The 12,986-nt window shown below is 42.7% G+C and overlaps 2 protein-coding genes across 2 annotated transcripts; one reads left to right on the plus strand and one right to left on the minus strand.

The window, feature by feature from the left end:
- Nucleotides 1–334: 334 nt before the first annotated feature.
- Nucleotides 335–4,452, minus strand: ankrd39 (ankyrin repeat domain 39). Its single transcript, XM_056294001.1, has 5 exons — nt 4,328–4,452; nt 4,062–4,165; nt 3,669–3,872; nt 3,323–3,517; nt 335–503 (listed from the first exon to the last, which is right to left on the minus strand). The coding sequence occupies exons 1-4, from the start codon at nt 4,419–4,421 to the stop codon at nt 3,371–3,373; spliced, it is 549 nt and encodes a 182-aa protein (XP_056149976.1). The 5' UTR covers nt 4,422–4,452; the 3' UTR covers nt 335–503; nt 3,323–3,370.
- Nucleotides 4,453–4,910: 458 nt separating this feature from the next.
- Nucleotides 4,911–12,352, plus strand: kctd9a (potassium channel tetramerization domain containing 9a). The gene is made up of 12 exons (XM_056284336.1): nt 4,911–5,164; nt 6,384–6,505; nt 6,643–6,686; nt 6,815–6,911; nt 7,123–7,181; nt 7,285–7,413; nt 7,553–7,620; nt 7,712–7,807; nt 7,913–8,062; nt 8,482–8,587; nt 8,669–8,802; nt 10,708–12,352. Exons 1-12 carry the CDS (start codon nt 5,117–5,119, stop codon nt 10,822–10,824), a joined length of 1,170 nt encoding a protein of 389 aa, XP_056140311.1. The 5' UTR covers nt 4,911–5,116; the 3' UTR covers nt 10,825–12,352.
- The last annotated feature ends 634 nt before the right edge of the window (nt 12,353–12,986 follow it).

A 12,986-nucleotide genomic window follows, 5' to 3' on the forward strand; every position in this document is an offset into this window, starting at 1 on the left:
TGCTCTAATTAAATACGATGGTCCGCGCTCCAGTCTGAAATGGCCTAAAATAGCGGATTTAAAGCAGCACGCTTTCTTTTCAACGCCGTTCTAAAAACAAAGTTATCTCTTCACCAATCACCTCAAACTGACCACTGAAAGAAGGCCAAGCCATTACTAGCATTGATACGGCGTGCCCGAGTCAGGTGATTTACAGAGCGGCTCTTTAGCTGTAAGGAAGGGGGTTCTTGTCACTGAGTATTAACAGCTCCCTTGGCTTGGTTCTCTATGCTCTTATCCCCACCATCAACCCCCCCCCACTCCCCACCCCCCAACCCATCTCCTTGTGCAGTGGTGTCAGCTGCAATGAGCTCCAGATGTGGCCTGGCACGCCTCCACTCGCACAACTGGATGTGGTTTGAAGGTTGCAATGGAAACGCCACCCACCAGCGGGCCCGAACCCAATGAAAGTTCCTCCGACAGCAGTTTGTGGTTTCTCTCGCGAGTCCATATTTACACCGAGTCTGTAGAGAGATAAGAGCAGCGCAGCACTGTTTGACAAATTTGGCCAAGGATGAAAGAAAATGTGTGTGTGCATCTATTTATCATTCAATTTGCTTTCGATGAGTACGCAAGATACGGCTTTCACTCTTGTCGGCCCTTTCAGCAGTTACGGCACCAAACGCTCATTCACCGCCAGACTTCAGTCCTTTCATGCCTCTAAATATAATTACTTGTGACTGTCTTTTGATAACCTAAGTGAGTATGAATGATCTCAGTCACACTGGTAAAACAGATGACTGACTAAAACCGAATGGCGAGAGTCCCTAGGGAATGTCTCGCTCAGTAAATGTTAAGTCAAATTCTGACATTCCGACTAATTCCTCACGTCATCTTTTTCTCCAAAATGTTTTCTAAAAAAATATTTCACAAAAACCACGGCTGAAAAGCGACTGTTTTCATTTGCAAAACATCTCCCTCAAAAAACAACATCTCTCTCTTACGCACACACACACACACACACACATACTATGAATCAAAGACCAAACAAATTTTGAGCCAGTTTCCAGATTAATGGACCATGAGCATTTAGATGCCAGATGCCTGGGTTAACAACATTATCCTTCCAAAAATGGAACGATTTCAAGTCAACAATCATTCGTACCCGTTTCAAAATACTGCATACACTTTTGCAGTAAGTGCGAGGAATTTTGTCATCTGGAATCGGTGAAATTGTCATACCTAGTGGGCGTGTTACGCTCACAGGGCAATGACTAAGACATGATTACAAGACACTATGCTTCTGCCTATGCTGGTCGCCGGCAAGAATGTGGTCTTGAGAATGGAGGTCCCTTACAAGTGCACTATATGCATGCAGGCATGTCTCTCATATTTAAAAACCAACTTGTTGACATAAAATACAAAACCCAGTACTCTAGCTTTTATATATAAAACACATTTGCTTGCCCAACCACGATCCTAGAATGTACATTAGCAAAACTACAGCTGATTGTAATGATGTTTTCACCCTTTTTACCATCCATCCATCGTTTATTGTGCTGCAAGAATGTGATGTGAGCACCGTATGAGGTCAATCCAAGTGAGCTGCCAGCTTCACACATGTTCCATTATCATAGCACCCTGGCAAATCTGCAAATAGAACTAGTCCCAAGGTGAAGTAATTGGTAATACAACGACTCCCCCTGCTGGTTCAAACATGATTTAACGTAAACAAATTTGATTCAGACCTAGCCATCCTTCCTCATACTTAGGTTCCTTTGTAATAATGCATGTGGTGATGTTCTGTGAATTGCACTTATACACATGATTTTTAAGAAAGGCTATCTGCAAGCTTTCGAGTTACGTGCCTCGAATGCAACTTGTCAAAGTCAAGTGTATTTGTATCGCTCAAATTCACAAAGTATTCCCAAAGGGGTTTACAGTCAGTGCAATATTCGACACCCCCCTATCCTAAGATCCTTTACTCTGGTTGAGGAAAAACTCCACATGGAAAACCTTGTCAGGGAGAGAAAAAAAAAATTGGGAGAAACCTCAGGAAGAGCAACCGAGGAGGGATCCTGCTTCCAGGACAGACAGACATGCAACATGTCGAATGCACAGAGCAGACAAAAGTAAAAGAATTACGATGTACAACCAGAGCTTACACACAGAGTGTGGTAATGTAGACTACACACAGAATATAGCAAAGCAAATTTAAACATTCTGGGTTATAGAAATTGTAATGAGGGGGTGCAAAGCATATGGAGTGAATCTGGGATCACCAAAGTGGTGCCAAAACTGTGCTTCAAATGGGAAGAAAACATTTTATTTACCCATTTGAAGCTGAAAACACGTTGGTATGAACAAAGGATGGTAGAACTGATTCCCTAATTATAAATTAAGCAAAAAATGAGACATGTAAAATGGCTACTTTGAGGGAGGAAATCTATGCTTCTTCTTTCTTCCAGGGGAAATCACACAATTATGATTCAACGCCCTATGATTCACCTGCATAATATTAGAGCATCAGACACCAAGACCCATATGACGTATGTGACACACAAGATCCAGCTTGTTAAACCAACAAATAATGAGCAGAGCACAAAGGCATCATGCTGGAATTAGCCACCGAAACTCTCTGGGTAGACTTGTGAGAAGCTGGGGCACGGCGTTCTTCTACAGCACTGCCATCTTCAGCCCCCCCCCCCCCCCACTCCACCATCACCATCCTTTTGCTGTCCGCCCCCTTTTTTTACTCCTCCCAATCTTTTTCAAATTAAAAGTAGGCGGAGACTGGCTAAAAACAAATGACAAATGTTTACTTACTCTTTTATGGTGTGCCTGTGAACGCATGTGGAATGCTATTGGTTGTCGGGCAACTAAATGAAAAAAAAAATCAGCTATTTGTGAATGAGCTCATAGAGCAACTGAAAACAGCTGACTTGATGACCCACTTAAAAGACTGTTTATCTGTGATTAGTGTTGCCTGGTTCTGCACAGCTATCTGAAAAGATACCCTATCTATTTGGAACTTCCTTCTTAACACGGACCCTTGGTCTCCGATTTGGATGTTATTTTTACTACACGTCTAGTAAACTAAGCCAAAAGTGTAAATAGGTTAAAGATAAAGGTTAAAGATAAAGGTTTTACCAGGAAAAAAAAAAAAAACGCTGCTGATCTGGCCCCTGCTCAGTTTTTAAATGGCACACAGTTAAACCTATGGGGGGGGGGGGACACAAAGGCACATAACTGCATCTCGCTCAATTTGGGCATAATTAAGGCTAATGCAGAAAGATGCCTCTTCGGTTGATACAGTGTAATTTTTACGTCAGGTTTTACTTACTTTTTCTCGGTTGACAGAGACTTCGTAGATGCCACGTGTGTTCTTGTTTCACCGTGGAAGCGTTAAGAGGTCTTGCAGGTGACCCTCTGGGGCCAGTTGGTAAGGCAGCTGCAGTTTCTTGTTCACCTGGCTCTGAAGGGAGGGGCAGCGCTGGAGAAGCAGCATACACACCTCTTTATGACCGCGTTCTGCAGCCTGCTCGTTCGTTTGACAAAGCCACACACATAAGCGTCAGTAAAATGACAGCAAAGTTAATTCTCTCTATTGGTAGTTTTCATTTTGTTTTTATAGCATAGTGTTATCCCATTTGTATAGAAGTAGTAGTGCTGTGGCCCATAGGCCTTACCTTATGCAAAGGGGACGCTCCATCATCGTCACAAAGTAGTGGATCTGCCCTGAAGTGCAGCAGCAGCCTAACCACATCCAAATGACCACAGTAAGCAGCTCTATGAAGTGGAGTGGCACCGCCTGACGTCTGGGGAGATGCACAAGCACCGCTCTCAAGAAGAAACTTGCAGACTGCAAGATGACCGCTGCGACTGGCATAGTGCTATAAAACACACACACACACACACACACACACACACACACACACACACACACACACACACACACACACACACACACACACACACACACACACACACACACACACACACACACACACACACACAAGTGACAGCTATTTAAATTCAGTCGTTACTGCAATAATCACCAAACATTTTCTCTGCACTCTTACCAAAGCAGTATATTTGGCCAGGTCTCTCTGGTTTGGATCTGTACCCTTTTGGACCAAAGACTTGACCCTTGTCAAGTCCCCATCCATTGCAGCAGACCAGATACCTGCATGCAAGAATGACAGTTATGACAAGACTTTAAGTTTTTTTCTACGCAAACTCAAGATTGCAAAGGGAGACATGGGTACTTGGAGGCCATCTTTGGCTGGCTGCCAACATGACATGACCGTCAACATGAGATGGCTTTGGCAAGCTTGCCCTCACTCGCCTCTTTCAAAGTCCATTTCATCCATCGTCTGGCAAACACTAGTAGATGTAACTTGATGGGAGCAGCACGAACAAGGCTCTCGATCGGACGCCATCGCTGTGAAAATGAGCGAAAACTGTCTAAAATGGGCTGGGGGGGGGGGGAAAGTTAACTTAGTAAACGGTTCCGTGTTTCTTCTTCTATCGTTCTTCTTCCAGGTAGGTAAACCTTTTCCTTTAGCGCAGTGCCGCCACCTGCTGTCCTAAATCGATCACACCCGAAACGCGATGACGTCACGTCAGCGCGTCTGACGGAGACGTGGGATGAGTATTGATTTGACGATGACGCTTCGATAAAGTATTGAAGTATCATAATCTTCATCACTTATGTGTGCGTAACTCATATAACCATGTTGCCTTTATGAAAACAAGAAGTTGGACAACAAATTCACTAATGAAAGATTTCTTCTTCTTTTTTTTTCGCACGATACCAAAGTGAACTTTGAGTCCGGGCTCATTTTTTTGAAAGCTACGGGAGTCATTTCTAATACAAGCTGACACGAAAATTAATAGCATTATATATAAAAATTAAAAAAATTAAAAAAAAAAAACTCCATGGCTAACGATGGTTAACCCCGCACGTGCAGGAGAAAAAAAGCGCCCCGGCGAGTAAAACGAACGCACCCTCCCGTCCGCCGTGTAGCCGCTCGGTGCCTGCCTAGCTTGATCCGGCGAGCAAGGCGTCAGCCAGCAAGACGTTGGGTGTTTGCCGTTATCGTAATAAGCTCCACGCCTCCGACGCGCCTAAAGAATGAGAAGAGTTACCTTGTTTGTTAACGGGACATCGAAGAACGGCAAGGTACGTAATAAGCTAACGCTAGCTGCGGGGCTAGCGTTAGCTAGGGGTACGGACGAGTTACCCCGGGCGGCGGAATGGCTGGCATTAACCCGGGCTATTCTTCGCATGATAAGCCGGCTGGGTCGTGTTGCTCACAAAGACTCAAACTTGTTTTAAGTGAGCGTGTTTCCAATCTAACTATACGTCACCTACCTCTAAGGTCAGGCCAGCCGCCTAGTCAAGTGAGCTAAACCTTCATGTTCCAGCTAGTAGCGCGAACCCACTTTTAAAGCACTGGGTCAGAACCTGATAATGTCATAAATCCCCGATGACGTAATAACCCGATAATGTAATAAAAATCTGTCCCTTTAGTCCATTGAAAATGCGATAAAACCTGATAATGTAATAACTTCCTGATAATGTAATAAAGTACTACTACTACTACTACTACTTTCGGCTGCTCCCGCTAGGGGGCGCCACAGCGGATCATCCGTCTCCATCTCTTCCTGTCTTCTGCGTCTTCCTCTTGTCACACCAGCCACCTGCATGTCTTCCCTCACCACATCCGTAAACCTCCTCTTTGGCCTTCCTCTTCTCCTCTTCCCTGGCAGCTCCATATTCAGCGATAATGTAATAAAGCGCACTTCCCAATAATGTCATAAACTTTTCACCGATAATGTAATAATGTGTCACATCATCGGGGCGTTGTTACATTATCAGGTTAGCCTTCGTTTCCCTGGTCCTGATAATGTAATAATTCCCCCAATATTGTAGTAATTTAACAGCAGACCACCCGTAAATGGATTCAAGTGGCGATACTGTTTAAGCAACGCGAGCTCGAGAGGTCTAGCGCCACCGACAGGTCCAAGTTGGACGTGCGCGAATGCTCTACTCTTCCTCAAAGCTACCGCCAAGCTACTTCCACACACGTGTTTTTTCTCAGTTGGATCATTTTATTACATTATCAGGAAGTTATTGCATTATCAGGTTTTACTGCATTTTCAATGGCCTCAAGTGCAATTTTTTTATTACATTATCAGGGTTATTGCATTATCAGGGTTATTACATTATCGGGGATTTATTACGTTATCGGGTTATACAGACTCCAACCAGAACCCTTTTGGTAACACCTCACAACAACAAGCTAAGGGCTGTAGCTGAAAGCATGAGTTGAAAGACCTGTTTCAGTTTATCAAGTTCAGAGATTAACAAACACACTATGTTATTCTGTCTTCTGCAGGTTGTAGCAGTATACGGGACCTTGTCTGACCTGTTATCTGTCGCAAGCAATAAATTGTCAATAAGGGCCTCCTGTCTATACAATGGAAGAGGTGGTCTCATAGATGACATTGCCCTGATCAGGTTAGTTTGATTTGCAACTTAGCTTTTGCAGTTCTTAGTTCATACATAGCAGATTTGGACTCGACACATTTTTTTTTTTTTTGCTAATAAATTATTAAGCACATGTATTCATGTTTGTGAAATCTGATCTTTAACAGAGATGATGATGTGCTATATGTCTCAGAGGGGGATCCATTTATTGGTAAGTGCCTTCTTGATAGTTTATAATTGTCTTCTTGAGAATCATAAATTACTTCTGTCTTGTGAATACTAAATGAAAGCACATCTTAGTCACTATTTCGCCCTTGTTTTCTTAAATTCGTGTTTCAGACCCTCAGAATGAATTTAAGGTTACGTCCGAGCAGCTTGGAGCACACACAGATTGGCTGACCCTCAATATAGGTGGTCGTCTCTTCACCACCACCCGGTTAGTACTGGCGAAATCCCTCTAGTGTGTTAACCAGTACCCTAAGTCATATGGTGAATGGACACGCCAAAGCTCTTTGTGGACAACATAGAATAGATTTCTAAGTCTGACTATTCAAATGATCTGTTTTTCTCTTTTCTGTTGTAATTTGATGACTTTTTTTTCTTTGCTCATCTGGGAGCTCATAAGAGGTTTTCATTCTTATACACAGGAGCACTTTGGTCAGTAAGGAGCCAGAAAGTATGCTTGCGCACATGTTCCGAGAGAGGGGTGAGTTAATCGAACAGCTGGTCACCGAGACACAAATTATTTGGTTTTGTTATTGTGAGCCATCTGTTAGAATGAGGCTTGTGAACCTCTGTCTCCACTCTAGATGTGTGGGGAAACAAACAGGATGAGCATGGGGCGTACTTAATCGACCGTAGCCCGGAATACTTCGAGCCTATCCTCAACTACTTGAGACATGGTCAGCTCATTATCAATGATGGCATCAATATAAGGGGTATGTCTGGCCTTGTTGAAGTTCTGCAGTATTTCATAATTGGTTCTAAACTTTCTGGACAGAGAATAAAGTCATCACAGTGAATGCATGAATTTGTGTTCATGCAGTTATTGGTCGTGTTGTCTACACTGTCTCCCAGGTGTCCTGGAGGAGGCTCGGTTCTTTGGAATTGAGCAGCTTGCTGAGCAGTTGGAAGCGGCAATAAGGGTAATCTGAAGCTTGGGCCATTGGTGATATGCATAAGTGATGTGATAAATTCCCAGAATTCAAACTGAATGGCTACTCATGTTCCTACTAGAATTCACAGCCACCTGATGACCACTCCCCCATTTCTCGCAAAGAGTTTGTTCGCTTCCTACTAGCTACACCCACCAAATCGGAGCTCCGTTGCCAGGTACAGCTTACAGAAGATGTCATGTTCACGAATGATGCTACATGCACCAATTACCATAATAACACCACATCGAGCAAATATTTGACACCCTCTGTTACCCTTCAGGGTCTTAATTTCAGTGGGGCTGATCTCTCTCGACTTGACCTGCGCTACATCAACTTCAAGATGGCCAACCTCAGCCGTTGCAACCTGACACATGCCAATTTATGCTGCTCCAACCTTGAACGAGCTGATCTGTCTGGAGCCAACCTGGATGTAAACCTAAAAATCTCTTTCTTAAACCTCACTCAATAATATCTGAGCATGCAGCTACTGGAGAATTCACACTTTGAAACAAAGTGGCTTTGTTTAGGGAAACGTAACTTTTGCTGCTTTTGTTAAGGCAAGTGTTTTTTAAGCGTTAGAATTGTTGACCTCCCTGGTAGATACAATGTCCATTGTTTTTCTGTACTTAGTCTACTCACACCTCATGTCAACTCAGCATTGTAGAGAAAAGGTTATTGTATTCTTAAACTGTACCTATTCCCCAATTGGACAAACCTGTGGTGGCACAAAACATATTTCTCCTCTCAAACTTACCCCATTCTCTTGTGTAATAACTCAGCATAGTTATTTGTAAATATTTCAGTTATAGACAAAACAAAAGCTGACGGTTTTTCATTCGTCTGTTGAAGGGTGCTAACTTGCAAGGTGTGAAGATGCTGTGCTCCAATGCGGAGGGGGCCTCTCTCAGAGGATGTAATTTTGAGGATCCATCTGGTCTGAAGGCCAACCTGGAGGGTAATCTAATAAACTCGTTAGCGTAGGCGTATATGGACCAGTGGGTGTGAGCTTGCCTGAACAAATTGTTTTCATTATCAGGGGCTAATCTGAAAGGAGTTGACATGGAGGGAAGTCAGATGACCGGCATTAACCTGCGTGTAGCCACTCTGAAAAATGCAAAGCTGAAGAACTGCAACCTGCGGGGCGCCACTTTAGCAGGGACTGATCTCGAGGTAAATCAAGACTATTGAAAGGAATTACGTTTTCCAAATCCTCATTTAACCGGGCAAGTTCACTAAGATGACGTGCTTATTCATGGTGGCAGCCTGGGAAGCAGCTGCAAGGAATGTCAAGGATGACACCAAGTAGATTTAAATTGACTGGATTTATAAACGCCATATGATTGATTTAAAAAAAAAAACAACCTTGTAGCAAGCTGTGGCTCAGTACCTTATGCACTTTCTTCACACAAAAAACTGAATACTGATTCAATTTAGTCTGTAATTCAATTAATTTTGGAGTTTGATGTTTATTGGAATTTAACATGGGTTTTATTCCTTCCTGGGCCATCTTTAGTTAATAATTTGGAGTCAACAGTGAATAAGATTATATCATTCATTTTTATCTGAAGATGCGGAACTTACATGAAATTCTGAGTATGGTTGATATATGACAGTTTAAGCTTGGCTCTTTTCCACCTTCTACAATGACAAATCGCCGTGACCAGGCCCCTTCTGTGCCGGAGGCAGAGAAAAATGAACATCAGTTTAACCATATATGTGACGTGTACTTAACAACTGCCCCGTGGTATTTGTGCTTGGTGGTCATCAAACACAGTGACAGACATTATGCGAAAAACCTCATGAAAGCAAACAAAAGTTGAATTGTGCATAAACAAATATGGTAATTTTGACAGCAATTCTTAGCAAGTGGGGCGATAGGAGTTCCTGACATGGTAATTATGGACGGACTGAAATTTGAGGTGGTGCTCATGCAGTCTCTATCATCAAACTGCCCCAGGCAGCATGAATGCCATCTGAAAAGGGTTTATTAGCACTACGACCAGGATTTCACTCCTACCTAAAAGGACCACGGGCAATCAAACTGACGACTGGTTTTTAAACTCTATATTCTGTCTAGATAAATACCCAATTGAGATATTAATGCATTGCATATGTTAGTATGTCTGTTAGGAAATGACTGACACCAAAATTAACATTTTAAAAACTATAATACTATTTTTAAACAGTTTAAACTTCAGAGACATGGTCAAACTTGAATAGCAGAACTGAAAAAGTGAAAATATTATCTGAAAAACCAAATGAAAACATGTACTGCTAATCTAACAAACACAAGGCCTATAAAATGTGAAAAAGGAACTGAATGTTGTGAAGGAAATGACGCGCGCGATGACGGCCAAATTACGTTAAGACCGCTCATGGTCGTCGTAAGTAGATCTAGCATAACTTTTTTTTGTGCGATTGATCTAAAACTAATTTCAATGCAAATATATGCAATTTTAGGAACATTCAGGGAGCGGCAGGTCTGTATCCCCCCCCCCCCCCAAATTATTGAACTTTGAAAATCCAGAACGGTCATAATGACCGTCTTGGTCGTTCTAGGGTCATTCTTGTTCAATCTGATAATTTTGGTATTCAGTTTCGATATGTTCAGTTTGCTTATATAATTTAAAAAAAAGTTTGTTTCTCTTGAAGTGGTAGCAAAGAGGATTTTCTCAAGTTATTGATATTCCACCAAAAGTAAGAAGAACAGTGAAAGCTGGCCTCGGGTACAAAGGGAAAACTGCCTGCGATTATGTAAACAACTCTCAAAGCACTTCCCTGCAGCTTGAATAATAGATTACAAGTTAAAATTTAAGGTGGAAGGGGTTTGTAAAGATTTTTTTTTTTTTTTTGCAGTATGCACTTATTTATTAAACCGAGCCCTTAAGGAGCAGTAGTGAACCACCTCTCAAAAGATGTTTTGCACACATCACTTCAGGTGCAGTTCTGCTTTAAAACTGAGATGATGTCTGCACATATCAAAGCAGGATTGTGATACATTTGACCGCATCGCCATTTATTGATGTTTCTTTTAATCCTGGCATAATTATTTTTGTCCCTCATTTCCTCCCATAGAACTGTGACCTGTCCGGCTGTGATTTGCAAGAGGCCAACCTACGAGGGTCCAATGTGAAAGGAGCCATTTTTGAAGAAATGCTGACTCCCCTGCACATGTCTCAGAGTGTCAGATAATTCCAGTTCACTCCTGAAACTTTCAGCTGGACTCTAGCTGGCTTCTTGCTGATCCACCCCCCCCCCCCCCCCCCCCCGACACACATATACACAACACACACACTATCAAGCTTCCTGTACCTGTTTACAGAACAGGCAGTTGTATGCATATCCCTGGCATTCCACTTATATTAGCTTTAAATATCTTGCACTAGAGTTACCCAGGGTTGTCCATTTAAAGATTTTCCCGGTCGAATGCGTTAAAATATTAAGCCGTATCTGCATTTGGCACCAAATTAAGTAATCTTACTTATATTTGTTTAAAAAGAAAATTGATTGCAATCTGATTTTAATTTTAATTTTTTTACATTGCATAATTTATATTCTTTTCATAGTACTTGTAGTACTTGGCACATTACTGGGTCGGATTATTTGCGTGGTAAAGTTCAGCGTAAGTGAAATCCATTCAGCGCTGCGGAAAAGCGGATGTGGTTAAGTAACCGTGTGTCCTGTCAAGAAGTTAATTTATTTCGCCGGATACAATGTGTCGAGAGGAAGCGATGCAAGCCAAAGCCATATAGCACAGCCGAAAGCGGCTCGGCGCGCCGTTATTGCACCGTGAAGCTATGCTGCCGAATGGATTTTAACCAACTTCAGTATGCAATACGTCATTTACAGCTGTGACTTCTTTCCTTTCCCTACTTTTGAATTCCGCTTTCCTCAAAAGCGTTTGTTTTTCACTCTGTGAATCTACCTCTTTTGTTTTTTTTTTGTTTTTTTTTTTTTACCGTGTATGACTGATCTATAAATGCATGCAGTTGACTGTGGCTGTGATAATTTAAGTGTTACTCCGTATACCCTCGTATGAGAAAATATTTGGCTTTTTTTGTTTTTGTTTTTTTGTTTTAATCGATTTGATTTCTTGACCGTTGTCTGGAAGCGTTGTTCCATGTAAAGCTGCGTACCGTTTTAATCATATGTTGGTGAACTGCTGCTTTTGCACAAATGCGTTCGAACGTGTGACGCGTCGCACCCTCTCACCAAAAAACGCGCGGCGCTTGTGATCCGATGTAAATCACGACGGGTGCTTCCAGAACGCACGTCGGCGGCGGCGTCCGACGCGGCGTCCGGTGTCGCAATCTCGTTTCGGTTCTTACCGAAAGGGCGTGTGTGTGTGTGTGTGTGTGTGTGCATGTTTGATGCCGTATACTCGTCTTGGACTGGTGAAGCCCCCCTCCCCTCCCCTCCCCTCGCTGTAGCTCAAAAGCTTTACAGATGCAATATTGTTCCCTCAGTTTCATTGTAGGTACCCTGCCTGTGAGGATGATTGATGAAGGCAATCGTGAAAATGTATCTGGGCTCGAGTGTGGGAAATCGATGGAAGAGTTGTGCTTATTTATTTTGATACAACGTAACGAGTTCGGTGTCGGGCAGACGTTAGTTATACGGACGTGGCGTGGCGCAGTCCTGCCCGTCTATAATTATTGCACTCGACCATGGAAATCTATTTCCATAAAGGACTGTTATAAATAAACATGATAATAATTAACGTCGGTGTGTGTTGTGTCATTATTAGTTGCGTGGGTCTCAGATAATCAGGCTCTTGTCGTACACATGGATACTGTTTGGAAGTATTTGAAAAAGGGAAGAAGGCAGCAGATAACAGGTGTTATCTGTCTGACGGCCATACATGTAAATTGCCCTACTAAGCCGGGATACGTGTGAAAACCCCACAGTGAGCGTAATCTTGTAAGAGACTCCGCAGGTTGCGGGTATATGTGCTTTAAAATACCCCCAAAAAAAACCCTTACTAACAACCCCCCTGTTGTGAAACTGAATGTCAAAGCTGTGGGAAATGGTCATCCTGCCCCATTCACAAAGAGCGGCAGCTCAGACAGGCGGCCTATCTGTCTGTCTGTGTGTCTGTCTGTCTCGCTGATCAATACACGCCGTCTTGGTATGTGAGCGTTGAAAATGAACTCTTGAGTTTCACAAATTTAAATCTTATCTGTAAAGAGAGAAAGTATAGGAAAAAAGAAAGATCCATGCACAGGGCTGCTGTCACTGGTGTTACGGACCGCTCCCCCGGTGGGAAGAGGGAAGTAAACAACCTCTCAGGCGCCTCCTGCGATGTAAATAGTAATGTTGCGTCTTATTTTTTATCATTTATAGGCCCCTTCTTC

The sequence above is a fragment of the Lampris incognitus genome, chromosome 1 (assembly GCF_029633865.1).
Source record: "Lampris incognitus isolate fLamInc1 chromosome 1, fLamInc1.hap2, whole genome shotgun sequence".
Taxonomy (NCBI): Eukaryota; Metazoa; Chordata; class Actinopteri; order Lampriformes; family Lampridae; genus Lampris; species Lampris incognitus.